Source organism: Genypterus blacodes, unplaced genomic scaffold, assembly GCF_046128005.1.
Source record: "Genypterus blacodes isolate CSIRO-AG114 ecotype Tasmania unplaced genomic scaffold, CSIRO-AGI_Gbla_v1 ptg000015l_1, whole genome shotgun sequence".
Lineage (NCBI taxonomy): Eukaryota > Metazoa > Chordata > Actinopteri > Ophidiiformes > Ophidiidae > Genypterus > Genypterus blacodes.
This window is the reverse complement of record NW_027466829.1, coordinates 5545561-5565146: the sequence shown is the minus strand read 5'-3', so window position 1 is coordinate 5565146 and position 19586 is coordinate 5545561. Positions and strand designations below refer to the sequence as shown.

The 19586-nt window shown below is 44.8% G+C and overlaps 2 protein-coding genes across 2 annotated transcripts; one reads left to right on the top strand and one right to left on the bottom strand.

Annotated features, from left to right (window-relative positions):
• The first annotated feature begins 333 nt into the window (after positions 1 to 333).
• Positions 334 to 2985, top strand: aagab (alpha and gamma adaptin binding protein). The gene is made up of 10 exons (XM_076137060.1): positions 334 to 503; positions 775 to 965; positions 1063 to 1159; positions 1246 to 1335; positions 1431 to 1514; positions 1602 to 1681; positions 1768 to 1867; positions 2052 to 2156; positions 2269 to 2318; positions 2401 to 2985. Exons 1-10 carry the CDS (start codon positions 410 to 412, stop codon positions 2476 to 2478), a joined length of 969 nt encoding a protein of 322 aa, XP_075993175.1. The 5' UTR covers positions 334 to 409; the 3' UTR covers positions 2479 to 2985.
• Positions 2986 to 3551: 566 nt separating this feature from the next.
• On the bottom strand, positions 3552 to 12351 carry smad3b (SMAD family member 3b). Its single transcript, XM_076137072.1, has 9 exons — positions 11965 to 12351; positions 8580 to 8773; positions 8346 to 8480; positions 8164 to 8238; positions 7873 to 7923; positions 6614 to 6826; positions 6391 to 6528; positions 6068 to 6212; positions 3552 to 4597 (listed from the first exon to the last, which is right to left on the bottom strand). Exons 1-9 carry the CDS (start codon positions 12165 to 12167, stop codon positions 4474 to 4476), a joined length of 1278 nt encoding a protein of 425 aa, XP_075993187.1. The 5' UTR covers positions 12168 to 12351; the 3' UTR covers positions 3552 to 4473.
• Positions 12352 to 19586: the final 7235 nt, after the last annotated feature.

The following is a 19586-nucleotide window of genomic DNA, read 5'->3' as shown; positions in this document are numbered from 1 at the left end:
GAGCCGAACAAAAAGTAAAATAACAGAAAAGGAACAGAAAGTTTCTCATAAGTTAGTTCTCTCAAGGTTAAGGCACAAGGTCTCTCCAGTATGCGACGTTACAGTGAAACAGACAGCAAGAAACAAATGGGTAATGATTAAAATTGATTATGAAAAAATAGTTTGTTGTTGTTGTGTAAATTTGCTATAGAATGAATCATTAAAACTTCACGAAAACTAAAACTGGTTTTAATAAGTTTATAATTTGACCACCTGAAACATTAAATATTTGAAAAATAAATAAATTGACAAAGTTAATAAAGAATAATGTGGCCGGAAGTGGATACGCTGAGGGCTAACCAGTGACGTAGGCTTTAGCTAGCTGCTGGAGGAGCTTGTTGTTAGCTATCCCTTATATCTGTCAAACAAAATGTCAGCTTTCGACGAAGACGCGGTGAGAACCAACCCGTGTGTGCTCATCACGAGCAGCGACAGCGGCTTCAAAGAACAACAGCTCATAAAGCGTAAGTTTAGCAAATGACGCTGTAGGAAACACGCATGATATGTCAGAACTGGCTAAAGGAAGCTAACAAACCGAGCTCTGCACAGCTACACTGCTACACACCTGTGCGTATTTACACAAATCGGAGGCTTTCGTGTCGTTACCGTGAATGGCTGCAGGTGTCAGACTAGTTATGGGTATGATCTGTGAAAGGCTGACAACAAGGCGGTCAATGTCATCGCCACAGCGTTTATCGACAGCGAGAATGAGACGTTGTTGTGTTTCTGCTTTAGAGATCCTCAGCTCGGAGACTTTGCCTGAAGCCACCAAACAGGGAGAAACAGTGGAGTGGTACCCATGGACCATCAACAACAAATACTACACGGCAGACGTCCGGCTGTGCGTCGTACCGACCACATTCCAGATGAACTCGGAGATTGCGCAATCCATGCAGGCTTTCATCGCTTTCTTTGACAGCTCAGTGGTAAAGAAGAACTTTACAGATTGGACGCTTAGCTATCATGTAGCAGTGATGCGGCTGGGATGTTCAGTGTGTGTGTGTGTGACTTTGTGTTTTGCAGAAGGACGGATTGGAGAAGCTCCGTCCCTGGATTGCAGTGGTGGAGGATGTGGGTCCGGAGGTGCTCATCCTCGTGTGTGACAGAGTGTGTGAAAATGGTCAGTCTCACTTTGTCACTGTGTTGTGAGTGTGTGTGGGTTTGTTTCGCTTGTCAAACGCAGAAGATTACAATTTTGCCTTCCAGGGGTCAGCAGACATGAAGCTCAGCAGTGGTGCCTTGCTCACGCCTTTGAGCTGGTGGAGCTCAACCCCCAGGACCTGCCGGACGAGGACGGTGAGGAGAGATGTTACACTTAGCTGAGGTCAAAAGTTAGAATATAAGGGAACATTTTACCTTCATATTCACTGTGTCCTTGTGGCCCCGATCAGATGACTTCCCAGAATCCACCGGGGTAAAGAGGATCGTCCAGGCTCTCAACGCCAACGTGTGGACGAGTGTGGAGATGAAGGACGGTGAGATGACGTCACATTTTTCAGGTGAACTTAACGCATTGCCTGTATTGCATTGGACAGCTTCAGATGGATTTGTCTTTGTTTTAGAACACAGTCAGGGATTTGGCTTGATGAGCAGCTTAGTGGCGTCCAGACACAACAATCCACGCAACTACCAAGAGTCACCGGTGAGTGAGGTTTCCTGTGTGTTTACATTCATCCATTATGTGGCTTTGGTTCTAAATTTGGAGGCATGCTGGTGTTTTTCTTGCAGTCCTCCAGCTCACCGGTAGAGGGCGGTGCAGTTGTTGAGGAGCGTAGCCATACAGAGAGCTGTGCAGCGAGGCAGACTCAGCCGCAGAACACAGGAGTTGGTGAGTAGAAATGATTTTCTCTTTATTTCAACGTCAAGTTAAATCTGTACATTTTAGTCGAAATTTTCCCCTGAAACATGGAGATTTTGGTGACTGCCAGCATTTCATTCATTAATATTGTCAATTGTTAATTTTCGCTGTTGTGGGACGAATGAAGAATTTTCTTATTTGCCAATCCTCACAGATCAAACCACCGATCTGGACATCCAGGAACTCGCCACTCTCACAGCTGGAGATGCAGATGTTGATAACTTTGAGCGCCTTTTCACAAAACTAAAAGAGATGAAAGGTACCTGGGAAGAGAAAACATACGCAGTGACCTGGCTCTCATTCTTAGCGTGAAAATCAAGTATTGAACTGACGATGATTTGATCTTTGCATTTGCACTTTTCCCCCTGCAGACAAAGCTTCATCGTTACCTCATGAACAGAGGAAAGTTCATGCAGAAAAGGTAGGCAACTGCATTCACACCTCAACAACAGCTTGACTATAAACAATCTGATGGTTTACATGACACCAAATGTGTTTTCCAGGTAGCAAAAGCGTTTTGGATGGCCATCGGTGGTGATGAAGATGAGATCGACGGGCTATCATCGGGTGAAGATATCTAACTACCATCTACCAGTGACCGAGTCATCTGATCCCTCCGACCTTTCCTGGAGCTTCCCCAAGATCCAGCGCCGTTCGGCCTTCCTCTTGGATGGAGGAGATGCTTACAGACGGCACTGTAGGCATAGTTATGATTATGAACTCCAAACTCTTCAAAAAGAGTGTAATGCTACTGTATAGAGACGGATCAGAGCCGACGGATGGGCCCACCCTTAAATTCCATCTCCTCCTGATTCCCCGTCTGCACTTTTCACCCTGGGGGACGCAGGTGGAGATGACCACATTATAATGAGTTATGCAGGGTTTCTTGTCAAACCATTACATATATATTTGTCCTGTAGGTGCAGTTGTCACATTTATTTGACATAATGTGCCTTATTCTCAAGGAATAGTCTGACATTTAATGCACAGTCTAATGAATCTACATAAAGACTCAAGTGATTTGAATTGTGCACTTTGATGTGACTGTTCTGTTTATTTACTTTGAACCCAGGAAGTCATTCACAGGTTTGATTGAGACGGTAAAAAGTATATTCTAGATTTTTGGAGTGTTTTTATCCAGGTTGCATTTTATTAAATCTTCACAGATAGCAAAACAAAAGGTCATAACAAATATTAGGCGACATGAGAGAACATGTACCGCTACAGAAGACTCACAACAGAAAACAACTAAAAGTACAAATGAATACAAGTACTGACACAGCTCTACTACTACTTAATGCACTCTAGTACACAGTATTTCCGTTTAGCACCGCATGTGTTTTAAATACATTACGTGACGACTCAGTCCTCTGTACTCAAAGTGCAGGATAAACATGGCAATTTCATCGACACTGACCAACGACATCAAGCATATAACACATGCCTCATATTGTAGCAATGTACACATGGTGATATACAGTATTGGACGAGCAGAATACCGCTAAGTTGCACCGATCAATACAGTGAAATAGAAGTGCATCATCATTTACCCATGAGGAGCATAGAGTGAACTATTGGCTAATAAGAGGTGAAAATACTTGCTTTTTTTGTTTTCACTCCAGTGGCACATGTGCAGTCACACAGTGTTAACACCTGAACGCCTCCATTACACTCACTGCATGTTCCTATTATGGAATAGACTTCCTCAACCAATCCACTTGGGTTAGAAACGTCCGCATTTAAGAAGTTTTGAATCATTACAGCAAATTCTATGTGAGTCCATCGCTGCCTGGACTCAGATCAGGTCCACGGCTTCAACTGACTGGCAGAAAATCACAAGCTCTACATATTTATGCACAATGATCATATTGAAGCAATAATAAAAATATATTCCTCATGCAGAACAGTATGCAAAAATAACTTATAAAATATCTCTTTCACTGAGCAAAATAGTTTTCATACAAGGGTTCTTTTCAAGAAACAATGGTATCTGCATCTATTGTTCAAAATAGTTAAAATACCGATTCAACGATTCATCAGATAATTCACAATTTCATTAATATAGACAAATCAATATGGGCTAAGTACCTTGTACTTAAAATACTGCATTATATTATTTCATCACTAACACTAACATTTGATGTTCTTCATGTCAAATCAGATTCAGTTCCATAATGACATCATAGTGATGCTGGGACACAGCAGAGCACCAGCCACTCACAGATTCATGGTTTTGGCTAATTCACAGAATCAGAAAAACAAAGGTGATCAAGCTGAAATGACCATAAACTCTACATTTGTCTCCTGTATAAAAAAAACATGATACACTATAGACACCGTGTCCAGAGGATGAAAAGAAAATGGCTGTTTGAACCTGCTGCACAGACGAGATGAGAAAAAGATGGAGACAGCGACTGCTACAAAGGAAAGTGCTCTACAATGTGTGAGGTGAAACGTTAGTGAGAAGGCTCATCACATCTCCTTCCCTACTCAGAGAAGCTCTAGTTTTCCTTTATGGTACAAATGCGTGTGTGTGTGTGTGGGATGGGAGACAGCAGGATGGGTGGACGTGGCTCCTAGGACACACTGGAGCAGTGGATGCTGGGAGAGCCCATCTGTGTGAGTACCTTGTCCAGCCATTGCAAAGGGCCGTTGAGATGCAGCTCTATCCAGCAGGGGGTGCTGGTCACCGTCTGACGCCTGGAGGAGAGAGGCAGCGAGGGATAACAACCATGAAGGCGTCAGTCAGTCAGTCAGTCAGTCACAGTGCATCAGGAGTACCAGAGGCAAACCACACCACACATGTTCTCCTTCTCAATGCAAACATCTACGCAATGTTTTTAGTCTTTGTTGAATTCTCACTATTATAACACTATAAGCCCTGGTATAAGTATTCATGCGTGTACAGGGGTTGTGTGTGTCCTGTGCTTGTATATATGGGATGTTTTCTCTCTTGTATCTGGTGCCAGAGGTCTAAAGCAGGCGTCTCATATTTCAGTGGGAATCCCCTCGTACAGGGGTCTGAGCGTGTTCACCTCCTTCACCACTGCGTGCCTTTTGCATTTCTTTCTTGCTCAACACCCCCCCCCCCTCTCTCTCTCTGGCCGACCCTCCCCCATCATCCGCCCCTCGCTCTTTCCAAGTCACTGCCGTCTGCTGCACGGTGCCCTTTTGCTCTTTGCCCCCTTTCTTTTTTTCACCCCCAAATTGAATTTAATTGTCCTGAACATAAACATGGAGCTCCTCTGGCCCTCTCCTCTCTCCTTTCCTCTCCTCTCCTCTCTGACCCGGGGGCCCACAGCTTCATCAAACTACGTCCCCACTACTTTTGCATTGTAACAAACTCCACAGACTTTCACAGCAGCCAGAGCGTGGAGCCTGTGCGTTCAGGAATGTGGTGTGATGAAAGACGGCAATCCAAGAATTGAAGTAGAAAAAAAAGAAGACCTAGTTGAACAGCGTGATCATGTGTAAGAGTAAGCTTAGAGTAAGAGTAGGGCGTCTGTTGTATCCCATGGAGGCTGTTGGCTCTACATGCTGTGGTGTCTGCAGAATGGCAGTGTCTCCAGACGAGAGCCCTGAGGGCCCACTTCAGATCCCCTTCAAACTCTGTGCCCCCGCACACACGCCCTGGGAATTACTCAGGCCTGACAGGTTCAACATCTAGTCCCGGAGTACGAGTGAGGAAAAGTAAGCAGCCTCAGGACATTTATACACTTCAGTCTTTTGCCAGTCACACGTTGTTTCTAAAGCAGCGTGCTACATTGTAAATACCCTAAACTTAAGAAACCGCATGCCTGTATTAGATATAAACAAAGTGAAAGAGTTTTTAACTTCTTATTATACAAGAGATAAACCTCACCTATTGGGAAATTCAGAGTTTAATATCCAATTAGAACTAACAAAGTGTCCATTAGGGGGTAAGTGTTTGCCAATTATTACAGACCCTCGTTAAACACACAGCTTTATGTCTCTGATGGAGCTCTCAGTAGTCTGGCTGTTTGGGCCAATCTACTGTATGATAACTTAACTAACTAACTAATTTAATGGCAATCTAATAGTTGTCAATATATTTCAGAATGAACTTCCCTCTCCCTGGAGTCACAGGATGAGGCAAAATATCCTGAGGAAGGATTTTACAAACGTTTCTTTAAAGGAGAGATCGTTTACCTGTACTCGGCTCCCCAGCCCTTGACGAAGCTCATGCGGATGGTGCACATCCTGGTGAGCTGGTAGACGGCTTCAAAGCCCTGGTTGACTGACTGGGCCAGCAGAGCGGCGAACTCCTGGTTGTTGAAGATCTTCAGATTACAGCCTGTCGTACAAAAGATGAAGGCTTACTTTCATCTGAAGTCATGTCAGTGTGGACACGCTTTCATCATCCTGCCTCTGATGTGAGTGTGTGTGTGTGTGTGTGTGTGTGTGTGTGTGTGTGTGTGTGTGTGTGTGTGTGTGTGTGTGTGTGTGTGTGTGTGTCCTCCTCTCGTTCTGACCTGGTGGGATTTTGCAGACGGTGGCAGGATGCCAACCGTAGCGCTGGTTACAGTTTGGACTTTGGACAAAGATGGCGCTGTCACTCAGACACTCCGCAAACACCTCTCCTCCGATGTAGTACAACCTCACACCCCGTCCTGTCGGGAGAAGAGAGAAAAGCTCCAGCTCAGTTCACAGCTGTGTTAAATGACGACAGCACATCCTGTCAGATCAAACCCGTACCTATGTGTCTGCGTGTGAGCTCCACTGCAGAGTTGCGGTTGACGTTGGACAGCAGACCCAGACAGAAGCGCTCGGAGTTGGAGGGGTCTGTGAACCCGTCCACGGTGAGGGAGGGCTGGGAGGCGTGAAAGGTCTCTCCTACCCGCTGGTTGAGCTCGTAGTAGGAGATGGAGCACCAGAAGGCCGACTCGCAGTACGTCACAGGTTGTAAGTCTGGGAGAGCACGAGGTGGAAGGGTTAGACGGATACACACCAGAGACAGAGATTCAAGATAAGTGCAAGGAAAAGGGAATGAAGCCCTCTGTGGGAAGAGATAAACCGCTCTGTGGTCAAACAGCCATTTGATTGTGGAGATGCACAGCACAGATAAACGCTCCCTTTGATCTTTCCTCCCCGGCTCGTTCCCACGGCCCTGATGCCTCAGACAAGAATGGGCAAGACGTGAAGTACCTATTTATTTTTGAACAATGACCCCCACCCCCCCCCCGTGACTTTCCACATAGATAGAATAACCTGGCAACAGGATATTATTATTATTACATTACCTTGAGCCGTCTGTAGTCGGCCTTTCCACAGGCCAGCACCGACCAGAGACAAAGACTTCATTCATACCATACTTCCTCTGTTACTGCCCTCAGGCTCAGCCTCCCAGACTCAGCCCACTGCGCCTATATTGCTCATCTGTTTTTCTTTCATATACACACGCACATACAGACACACACACATTTCCCAGTCACACACTCATACCCCCGCTCGCCCCTGACAGGACATACTCTGTGAACTTCACCTCGACAACACTCTCTCTCTCTCAGAAGTCAGCAGTGTTTAGCCTGACGACGACCTCATGGGAAACCCGACCAATGGCAGCGGGCGGCACCACAGTGGCATGCTGGGAAGCTTCCTGACGTTTAGGCGTTCAGTTGCAAATTTATTACATATGCGCGCACAATTGAATACAATCCTGTTTAACAGTCCTGCAATAAATCAAACTTTTGCAAAGCTCACAACACAAGTTTTTGTTGATACAGTGAGAAAACAGCTGATCTGATGATGCAGGCGTTCTGGAGCCGTGTTATGTGATATTGTATATATTCTATTGCATTATAGCCTGAGCTGTCCTCCTCGCTCACTTGTTTAGATGGGAGTTGACAAAGATAGGATTTGTTCTTGGCCGTGGACGTGAAGAGAACAGATGATGAAGGTCAAACACAGTTACTGATAAATGAGGATGAAACTTCTGGGGCTCGTGTTTCACTTACCGAGATTACTGTTTGCTGGTGAGACCGGATTGGGTGACAGGCTGGGTGAACCTGAGGTGGGAGAGGAGAGGAGATAAGAGGCCAGGGTCACCAACAAGATAAGAGAAGAGTGGAAGAGAAGGTGCCATGTAAACACACACACACACACACACACACACACACACACACACACACCACACACACACACACACACACACACACACACACACACACACACACACACACACACACACACACACACACACACACACACACACACACACACACACACACACACACACACGGTCTCACCTGTGTCCATGCTGTGGTTGAGCTGGTGGTCGTTTGTCTCGCCATCTTCACTCAGGTATCCTGGTGGAGGAGTTTCTGCCACACACACAACAATGACACAGACACTAAGGCTTATCTGCCTTGACTGAACGATCACATTCTACCTTCAGAGTAAGCAGCAGCAGCAGCAGCGTTTGTCTCACCAGGTATGTAGTTACTCTGAGGCTCGATGCCGGCTGGGAAGTTTGTGTTCTCGGGGATGGAATGGCTGTAGTCATCCAAGGGGGGGAACTCTGAGGGGATATCTGTGTGTCGTGGCACCAGGACAGGAGGCAGAACTGGAGAGGCACAGACGTGAGACATTAAGGTCCAACTCAGAGCTCTAGACATGAAGAAGGTAGCACTTTGAGCAGACAGAAGGTTGGTGGTTCACTCACTGGGCGTCTCCACTCTCTGGTAGTGGTAGGGGTTGACACACACTTCATCCTTCTTGGTGTGGAAGGCGAACTCGCAGAGGTCCACGGCCCTCAGCTCGTGATGAGACTGCAGGTCAGGCCAGCGCCACAGGCGGCAGTAGATCACGTGAGGAAGACCTTTTCTGTGCGAGACCTGGAGACGTCCATCTAGAGACCTGAGAGAATTGAGGGTGAAACTAAATTAAGAAAAGGCCCAACAGCGTCTGAACATGGTGTTGAAACAGTCAAACATTAATTTAATAGATCCCTGCTCTGCTAAACAGCCAACGGATCGTCAGCGTTGAAGCGATACAGATGTCCTGAAAACGAGCCGAAGCTGCCATGACGGCACAGAGAGACGACAGCTTGGCCTCTGAACAGAGAGCGATGAAACGTGGTATCAACAGGTTTCCCATGTGGCTGCTGGAGGAAGAGGACCACAGGCCACGGAGCCACGGAGCTCACATATCCACAGCTCACTCAAAGGTGAGGGAACCTTGATCTCCCCCCCTGACGGAGGGCCCAATGTGGTGACGGCTCTATCCCAGCTCAACCCCACAACAGCTCAGCTCATTGTTCAGCTGTCAGACACACAGCATATGGTTCTCATTCTGAACCGCCGCTTTGCCTCCCCTGAACTGTACCAGAGACCTTCAGGCTGGCGGAGGAGAAGGTTCAACCAAGTTTCTGCTAGTTTTGCGCTCAACTGACATCAAATCTTATATTCTAAAACACATTCTGGAGCGTTACGATCTGAAATGGTGCCAAACATCGACACTGAGGTGATGATGACATCAAAAGACGCCAAAAAGTGGGCGACCTGAGGCGTCATTAAGCATGGGCCTATTCATTACTCCAGTCTCCGAGGGGATAAAGAGCCTAGAAGCCACACTTGAAATTACAGACTTCTAATAATATCCCAGAGGAACATTAAGGCCTTAATCATTCATTAGTCGCTTTAGTTTTAAAGCCATCTAATTTTACCAAAGCAATTTTCCTTTCCTGCTCCTGTGCTGTGTTTTTCCATTAACTGTAACAATGTGATGGAGTAAAGAGTTTACAATGGGGGATGGAGGAGGAGGAATAAGACTCCTGGCCCAAACGTGGGACGCTGTTCCGCTCTTCCTCCGACTCTGAGCCGCTTCACCGGGCCGCTCGGTCGGAGAGCTCCTAAATCTAGAGTTAACAGCCAGACTCCACTTTTCTCTTCCTCTCTTAAAACCAGGTGATAGATGGAGGGAGATTTCTACAGCCGACAACTCTTATCAGCTGAAATTCAAAGTAGTAAACTTACCGACCGTGACGACACAATGATTCCCTACAACCTGAGGAGTTTTAACATTTGAGCGGCTACAAAGGCAGATTGTGTTCCTGTAGATTGTATTTATTTAATCAGCTGAGCTCAACATTTTCCCTCCCTGCAGCCCCTAAACGTGTCGCTCTGATTCAGCTATTCCTTTTGTACATTACTTTGTAGCAACACCCACAAAACGTCTTCTCTCCTGTGGAGCCGAGGCAGAGAAACCAAGCGCTCCCAATGCTGCCAACTGAGCCAAACACTGTGTGCTGATTACACACAGGACATTTAGGAGCAGTAGTCTTCAGGACAGATGCGTGAAGACAATCTTGCCAAATTGAGGTTTTCTCCTATAAATATTGACGTTAAATTTGACTTCTGGGATTCCAACTACATACAAGTGCGTTTAGTCAGTGTTTCAAATCTCACCGCACGGGAAACACACAACAACCGAGTTGAGGTAAGTAAATAGGATACAGACTTTAGTGTGAGCTGATTTGGAGCCAGGTGAGGGACGGCGTGATTAAAGCAGCACGCAGGTTTGTTTCTTTAAAGTCTAGCATCACTGTGATCCCCCACAGACAGCAGGACAGACAGCAGGACAGACAGCTGTTACTGTGTAAACCTGCAGCCGCTGGCCCCTCTGGAATTAGACCGTACGTGGCCAAACAGTGGCCCACGCCCTCCATGGAGCCCCGAGCACATTCCCAAGAACTGAGCAACTATTTTTCAGGATAGGTTATCGCCCGTGTTCAGACTGATACACACACACACACACACACACACACACACACACACACACACACACACACACAGCACGATGGGGGATTCCCCTTTTCATTAACAGATAGGCCTACAAGCTGTGTGAGTTGTGGCTGCCTCCAGGGGGGGAGGCAGACTTTGAAGGATCTCTAAAGGTTTAAGGAGAGACTGAGCTGTGTTTCCCAGCTTCTTCACACACAAACACACACACAGCCTTGTTCATCTTATGCTGTGATAACAAAGTCAATAAGACTGAAACTGTGTATCGTGAATAAACAATCCAAAGCCTGTCTGTGTTATAATGGCTCTTTTTGTTTTACTTACTCCTTAAGGCTTAATGACATTATTACTATGCAACATGTGTGTGTGTCTCAAAAACCTGAATATACTAATAAAAAATATATGTTCAAGCATCTTCAGATTTAGGAGCACGACTTTAACAATAATGAGCTGATTGATACCACAGAGAATACACCTGTGTACACGCACGCTGCTGAACGCCTACACAACACAAACACAACATCTAACAGACAAACTTTGGCAGTGTTAAACGCTGCAGATGTCCCAGCTGGGGATTCCAAAAGAGAGCTCTCAGTCCAACTTTCCCTGAGCCACACACTCACTCACACACGCACACACACTCCAGTCTAAACATCCTCTGAGTCAGAGCTCACACACACACACACACTACCATGAGCTCTGCCACCGCTCAATCACAAGATTACATTTGCTTTGACAGGATTAACTACTTTATACTCCACATTTATGAGGTTACAGCTGTCATATTAGTGTGTGTTTGTGTGTATCGACCATGGCAGTTGTGTAAAGCTACTACACACATGACACAACAGGCTTACAGGTGTGTGGTGACGGGAAGAGGTGCATCGTGAGTTCACTATCAGCTATATTCAAATCAAAATCAAATCATGACCCAAAGCTGACAGCACAGCCCCGTTTTCTGTAGAATAACAACAATAACAAATACAAGCTCAAGTGTGCTCTCAAGTTAGCACTATTAAGCTAATGTTAGCTGCCTGCTGCCTTAGGTAGCTACGCACGCTAACTTAATCCACTGCAGGACGTTAAACTCAATGTTGGTCTTGTCGGTCAACTCGGTAACTACTCGTGTATAAGTTACCAACCCGACAAGTCAAAAGGAAACATTGTGAAGTAAAAACTTGATGTAAAATGAGATTGTTATGAGCTAGCTAGCTGGCTATCCACTTCACTGGGGCTAACCGTCATTTGCATTAGCATGAGGCTACTTGTGTATAGTGATGCGCTCCGTTAGCATTAGCATGAGGCTACCTGGGTATGGTGATGCACTTGGTGTTGCCGCTCTGTGTTGTGATGGCTTTCTCCAGCTCCTCCAGCTGGCCCGTCTTCTTCAGCTTCTTCACCAGGCTCTTGACAGCTTTCTCGCACCATTTCTCCTCCTGTCCGTTTTGCTCTCCCTTCTTCCAGCCCAGGAGCCGCTTCACTATAGGGGGTGTGAACGGTAATATAGACATTTTCACAGCGTTAAAGCCACCGGCTGCACAGACTTGTTTACAGCCGCGCTCCTGTCGTGACGGCGGGCAGAAACTCCCTGACAAAAGGCTGGACGCTGCCGGAGGCTCAGCAGCGTCGGCTCGTGGATTCAGTCCGCTAGAGTCCCCTGGTAGTCGGTGTGTGAAGTACCAGCAAAGTCCGTGTGCTCCTCCTCCTCCTCCTCTTCTTCCTCTCCCTCCTGCCTCCTCCTCCTCCTCCTCCTCTCTCAGCTGCTCTGCCTGTGCAAAGCAAAGCGGTTGGCTTGTTGAAACAGCATTAAAGTCACATTTTGCTTGACACGCACAGCTCTATAACAAGATTGAAGTTTTCATTGGATTTGTCTTTCATCTGTCACAAGCAAATGCGCCGCAAACACCCTTACTGATCATTCTGAGTGTGACTGGGACCAAGACTGTGTCCAATCTCTTTCTTTGAAATTGACACATATGTTAATTCTGGTGTTATTAACCCCATTCTTTCTTTTCTTTGATGCACGAGTTGCACATTCCTAAAACAAAAACTAATTTGTATAAGAAACGGTTTCACAGTCTCACCAGGCTGCCAGTCAAATGACGGAATAACAAAGTGGCTCGTTAACGGAGATCTTTGCATTGTTTCCATCACTAACTCAGATGGGTTTCACACAGCACCAACTGAACTCATAGATTTAAATGTGAAATTGCTCTTTGAAGTTTTATCATTCATTTAAAGCTACAATGAATAATATATATCAAATGTTTACGTGTATGTAACACAATGTTTACGCACGGAACAGATTTGTTTTCATTAAAATCCCCCATAAGTCAGATTCTGATAGCAAATGTGATGTTTGATTTGACAATGTAACTCATGTTAAACTTACTAAGACAGTTATAACATCAGATGAACTACAGTGTCTCTAATAATCTGATCTGACACGAGTTGTTTGGGTCTTTCATTCAAAAGGTTAGTTTCCATTGACGATTTACTGACGCAGCATTTTCCCTTTTCTTTAAACCTGATCACTGAACTTCAGAGACCAGAAATTGCGTAATCGGAGATATGTCAACACTGAAAGTTGATCCAACTTTTGCATGTACTGTTCCATGAATAGAAGACCCTCACAAGTAATCCCTTTGATGCCCTCATAAAAGTGATTTAATTTCACCTTGGATGCATCTTTCCAAAGGCGGAGGTGCTATTTAGGGTCAGATTTTATGGTGTTATTGATAAGTGCACCCCAGGCTGCTGCCTCCAGTAAACAGCAGTGTGCCTGCGCTAAAAATACCCCAGCTTGGGTCCAGCCCCTTCCCCTTCTCTCTATTTCTAACACCCATCAATGACTACTAGTGCCTATTTATACACAAACATTTGGCATTGGCCTCTGACTTCCCTCTTAGATAAATATTAGAGCTATCTTTGTGGTGTCAACTGAAAAATAATATCAAAGGCAAGTTTTTGTCCAATGTTCTTACAGAATCCACTCTTGTGGAACCAAGAGCTTAAAAGTTTACTTTTAAATAGTTGGATTCATTTTTAATGTGCCCTCAACATAAAACAACATGCTGGCGTGTTTGGGCTTGAGCTTCTTCAGAGCGAGCTGAGTCTTGAGTGGGTTTGATCTTCTACAGTTCCACCCATATGTGGTTGTTTTTTAAGATAATCATCGATGACAGAGCACCGGACGAGACCAGAGCACCCGACCAGACCATGCAGAGCACCCGACCAGACCTCCGGGATGCACATTTGTTTTCTTCCTTTTTTACCAAATATGTGAATTGAATATCTATGAACAGTATGTACAATGAACACTGCTCAACAATAACGCGTCTACAGTTCTATCCTGTGTGCTTAATGGGCATAAAAGAAGGTAAATGATAGAGACAAAGCTTAAAAACAACTAAATAACATCTTGTTGAAGCCTTTTCATCCTTTTTGTGTCTGCATGTGGACCATGTTTATGTCTTAGATGTTGCATTTCCATACCCAGACCTACTGGATCAGTGAATGTCTGTAAAGATGTGGATCTTACATAAAAGATATATTTATAAAATATACATAAAATAAAAAGTTGTCATTGGTAAATCTGGTGTGTGATGTTGTTTTCTGTTATTCTTGTTTGTTGTTTAGAAGGAAATCCACCTCTTTGCTGCCTTGAACCACCTCATGTTGTATTTAGAGACACACATACAAACATGATGCAGCAACATGAGAGTGTAGGAAAGTGACGGCAGTAATCTCATTTCTCTGTTCTGTCACTTCAGAGGCACTTTGGAGTGCTGCACTGCTTCCATGTGCACTCTGATGCTCTGCCCTGAGCTGACACCTTTTACACTCAGGGGACCCGAGCCGGACAGCTGGTGTGGGGTGTTGCTGCGAGTGTAAGTGTGTGGGAGAAATGGGGGTCTCGTGTAGAATGTGTGAGACAGGGAGGCAGATGGGCCGCAGCGGGCAGAGGAAGGTCTTAAGGACAAAGTAAAGAATGATTTTGGACAAAAGGCAGCACGGCTGGCTGAATAGGTAATGACTGCAGACAATCTGATGGATAACAATGGTATTGTGATTGAGCACTCAAAGCTACGTGGGAAACAAGCAGGATGTGTGCAGGGGCTGATCAGCTGGACTGGTGTCACAACAATAGTTAGACAAAGATGGACGAGTGATTAGTAAATATGCCTTTTGTGTGTCCATATGGGGAAACTTTAATGACATTTCAAGTGTTGCAGGTTGAACGAAGCTGTATGCTGCTTTTAGAAATGACAACATGCGGTACACTCCTGCTCTGAACACTGATTCTCAGTGCTGATAGAAGGCGTGCAAGCATTTTGTATGATTAAACGAATGAGAGTAGCTGACATTTAGCCTCTAAACCTGTTATTGACTCAGCAGATAATTGTAGCGTGTTTGAATCGGCCAAAGACTGCACAGCCCCAAAAGGGTGGAGTCCTCCTCTCCCTACAATCTCTGCCTCTTTTTTAATCTGCCTTCACACTGCAAGTGGTTATCTGTTGCTTGCAGCCATTAATCTCTCTCCGGATCGTGGCACTTCTAAATCTGGGGCAGTGCCGACCTCCCTCCCCCCTCTGCCCTCAACCGAAGCACCCTCAAATCCTCTCCCCCCAGCCTCTGATCCCTGGAGGACTTACACGCACTGTCACATCTTCCTCTACCTGCCTCCTTATTGTGCCTCCATCTGGCCTGCGTGTGCTTTTGCATCATGTTTCACTCGCGTGTTCTCTGGAAACCATTATAATAATGTTCAAATCCTAGAGAGAACGTGAATTACAATCATCAGTATGGAACTATGATGCATATTTTATATTTTAGTGTAATATATTATCATGACCGGAAACAAATTTGGGGCATTTGAAAAAAAAAATCACATCTTGGGCTCAATCCTTTACTTTCACAGTTTGATTCACTGGATTCAACTGAAACATCAGATTTATTATATGTCGCCATCTAGTGGATTATGTCTATTACTACAGTATTCAACGTCCCCATACATTAAGACGAACAGATTTGTTTTGTGGGCATAAATATTTCCATTGATATCTTCCAATTTAAACCTTTTATTGTTAAATGCAAAACAACACATTTGTCTCTATCTAACTCATTCCAACTCACATTCATCTACACTGACTGCTGCTATTCAGAAAATACGGTCGACTCACTGTGACTGTAATTTATTTGGGAATCACCACCAGTGATTTACATGCTATTCCATAAACACAATTTACATGTTTATTGTGAACAATGGACCATAAAAGCATTTAGTTGATTTAGAGGCTTTGCAAAATATCTCCTCAGCTTCCATATGGATGGAATGCAGCGCTTGGCCATGATTCATTAACTTTACCTCGGGGCTAAATGGCTTTGTGTTGGGCCTGCACCTCAAGCACTTGGCCCGTGTATTTCCAAAGGACCCCCAACCCCCTCTGCAAAGGTTTTAGAATTTTATAAACATCTATTTCACGTGTGGACATGTGGGCTATTATCAGCCAGGAACACACACATATTCTTTTCTTCTTCTATGCTTTCCTTTTACCTTAAATAGGAGCATAAACATAAAAATATGAAACGACACACTGAGACAGTCCTTTGCAGATAGCGAGAAAGAGAGGAATCTTTGGGAATTGAACCACCACCCTGCTGTCACAATGCACTCTGCCCATAACACACACATCTTGACAATGATCAGATTGCTTCATCTTTAGAACTTCTTGTCATTTTCTGAAATCTGGTAAATACTCGGTGCCACTCAACACCGCCGCCGCCAAAACTAATGATTGTGAAATTAGTTTCAGAGCAATCAGGAGCTCCCCTGCTAAGACTCACTGTATCCATATGCATGAAATTGCTTGTGTTAATACATGCTATGAATCGAGGGTAATGCAGTGAATAATTCTGACTGCACACAATAATGCTATTTTCTATTAGACTGGGGACTGTTGTGAAGCTGGAGCCTTGTGGCAATATGCTTTTAAATGGCCATGTATGGATAATTAAGCATTACTCTTGAACATTAAAACTTGGTTATTTCAGAGAGCTGCAGGCAGTGGAGATCTCTTATTGGACTCATCACTATTTTTGGTTAGACTTCCCCCATAATGTCTTCTCATTAGTATTCGTATTCAAGTAATTGTAAACTTTTGATCTATGTTATTGTATCTGGATAATGTGCTTTCATTAGTATCCCAACAATTGTCAACTTTTACATTTTTTTTTAGGTAGAAATTGCACTTTCACTATTCTACACTGGGGTATAGATTGGTACTGACTGAGCTCACTACAATGATTAATTCAGTGCTATTCAATTGTGCATAATGATTGGAAATTATATATGATGGTAAATGTGATGAATGTCTAAGCAGGTTAAATATTCATGGAGTATTATTGCACTGAATTAGCAGACAAAATTCACTTTACCCCCATTTCTAAGGACATAGTAGTACAGTAAGTTAGTAGTGGTGGCTGTATTGGATTGTGTTGTGAAGGTTTTTTGTAATATACTGTTTAAAAATGGAAACACCTCAGACCACACTGTGCCACATTCTATTCTTCAGTAAATGCAGCATTGTTGAATTGGGTTGTATTTGACCAGAGGCTCCGGTCCTCAGGAGGCCCCAGACCCGCAGGTTTCCTACCCAATCACATTGAGTGTATATGTGTACCAAAGAACCTGGAGATGAGCCACATCTCTGTTATTTTGCGTGAGGAATGACAACACGGCGGTGCAAACTAACCTGCAGGCAGTCAATCCTAAACTGGCTGACCTGCATTAACTGTGGGAGGCCATGTTTGAAGGAAGTAAATAAACACATTCCTCAGTGTTGGGGCGTTGACAGCAGAGACCAGTCCTGTCCCTCAGCTGTTGTGTTTGGGTAAACCTTGTTTGCGTCGTTTGTCTCCTTCGCTCCGGCGCTCTCATATCTGTCTGCCGTCCGCCCCACAGGGGGTTAATAGCACATCACAGGGTACCTGCGGGCCTGGACCACTGAGCCTTGATAAGCGTGATGTAGCAAGGTCACACACGGTCACACACGGTTACACAGTCACATTGCCTAAAAGGGGGGAATGTCCTCATGAGCGCAGGGGGCAACAGCAGGTGTGTGTGTGGTCCCAAAGAGAAATTAGAGCGGCGAGGATGGGCCATGATGTGTACTTTTGTAATGAAATAAATAAATAAGATATACAGAAATAAAAACAAGTAAGGACATGGCTGCTTTACTTATTAGTCAGAGGTGTGTGTGTGTGTGCGGGTTGTTTGTGCTGTTTGTTTACCCCCACGTCTGGGAGCACAGATGTGAGGGATGAAAGGGGATTAGACCTGAACCAGGGGGGGCAAGGGGGGGGGCGAGGGGCGGGGGGGGAACCATCTGAGGGCCAAACCGCTTTAATTGTGTCACATAAAATGTTGTGTTTAAAAAAACTCCTCCATGCAACCAAAGCACCTCTGCTATCTGAAGTGTGTTCATATTTTCCGTGTTAAATCCCTCTCATGCCCCCGCAGGACGCTGTCACTTCGTTTTGCACCAAAATGTTGATAAGTGAAGTGAAGGTCGCTTGCTTGGGAAGTTTTCATTTAGGCGTTTGGAATGCTGTTGCAGATATATGAGATCCTGTCATGTCTGTCCGCTCCGGTCAAAGTGTCCTTGAGCAAAACACGCTGACGTAAAAGCCACAATAAATCATAACTGAATGGGATCCTGACACTTTGTATCTATGAATTTCCCCCTCTTATATCCGTCTGCTGACTCTGGATAATTGAGAGTTTTAAACGTAGAATCCTTTATTCACTTCTGATCCACGGCGCTGAAACCTGCCCTCAAGGTAGCACAACTATTTATAAATGATATTGATTTACATATCAGTTTATTTTCCCTTTACATTCCTCTGTTTCCTGTATTCTGGATGAAGCAGTCCAAATGAACCAAAATCGTCAATGCATCCTTCAAGGTATCTCAACCATCACTCATTAAACCTACAATTCTATTAATAATGGAAAGCAATTATGCCTGTAGTCCTCAGCAACGTCTACATGTATCTATTATGCATTAACACAAACTGTAGCCTGGGGTCAGTCCGTACACAGGCTGAGGTTAAGCAGCCATTTTGCTGCAGAGACACAAAACGAACCGTAAATTGTTTCATTTTGGCAATTTTAGCCTGAAGCCTGCAGCAGTTTGACACGTTAACATGTTAACAGCATTCTGGGACATCCACAAACTTAACATCAATCATAACTAAATGATATATAGCACTTGTGTGAATAACATGATAACATGAGCCTGAGCCAGAGGCAGTGAGTAAAGGCGGATTACTCGGCTTCATTAAATACACAACATAGCTCTGATGCCTGCGCCCTCTCAAATCCATATGTAAACCATTTCCTCCCTCCTCCGCTCCCACTCTTAAAACCTCCGGCTCATTAGTGGAGCCTTTATGACATGGCTTTACCTAAATGCCATGGATTTTTCCATTCTCTTTCTGGGCCTTCAGACTGCGTCGCTGCTCGGTAGCTGAAGGAGAAGCTGCCAGGACGCTTTTCTTGCTTGGCCAGCATCGGTTCAAAGCTCTGTGATGCACTTAACAGGGTGAGTTTGACCACAGACACTGGTATGCAGATGTTCCACTGGCTGATTGGTTGAAGTGGGGACCTCTTACGCACATCAACACGGGCTCAGATCCAGGGTTTGATTCTGGTTGAGAATCTTGTCTGGAAAGCCTCTAAAAGAAGCCGATGTTAAAGAATAAAAGCATGAACAGTGTTTGTGCGTAAAAAGAACACGATGTACGTTCAGTGGGACGACTGAAGACAAACACAAACACAATCACAGTGTTGTTCTGAGTCTTACTGCCTTACAAGTACATCCACCGGAACAGTACAGGTCAGCGACCACAAGGGGGCAGTGTAGCAT

What these genes read in the sequence shown, in the direction of transcription:
- aagab (XM_076137060.1), top strand. Translation starts at nt 410, where the DNA reads ATGTCAGCTTTCGACGAAGACGCGGTGAGAACCAACCCGTGTGTGCTC. An exon ending in CTTTCTTTGACAGCTCAGTG is followed by an intron (nt 966 to 1,062) that starts GTAAAGAAGAAC and finishes TGTGTTTTGCAG; the next exon opens with AAGGACGGATTGGAGAAGCT. An exon ending in GGACCTGCCGGACGAGGACG is followed by an intron (nt 1,336 to 1,430) that starts GTGAGGAGAGAT and finishes GGCCCCGATCAG; the next exon opens with ATGACTTCCCAGAATCCACC.
- smad3b (XM_076137072.1), bottom strand. Translation starts at nt 12,167, where the DNA reads ATGTCTATATTACCGTTCACACCCCCTATAGTGAAGCGGCTCCTGGGC. An exon ending in CCAGAGAGTGGAGACGCCCA is followed by an intron (nt 8,481 to 8,579) that starts GTGAGTGAACCA and finishes GTGCCTCTCCAG; the next exon opens with TTCTGCCTCCTGTCCTGGTG. An exon ending in CAACCACAGCATGGACACAG is followed by an intron (nt 7,924 to 8,163) that starts GTGAGACCGTGT and finishes CTCCCACCTCAG; the next exon opens with GTTCACCCAGCCTGTCACCC.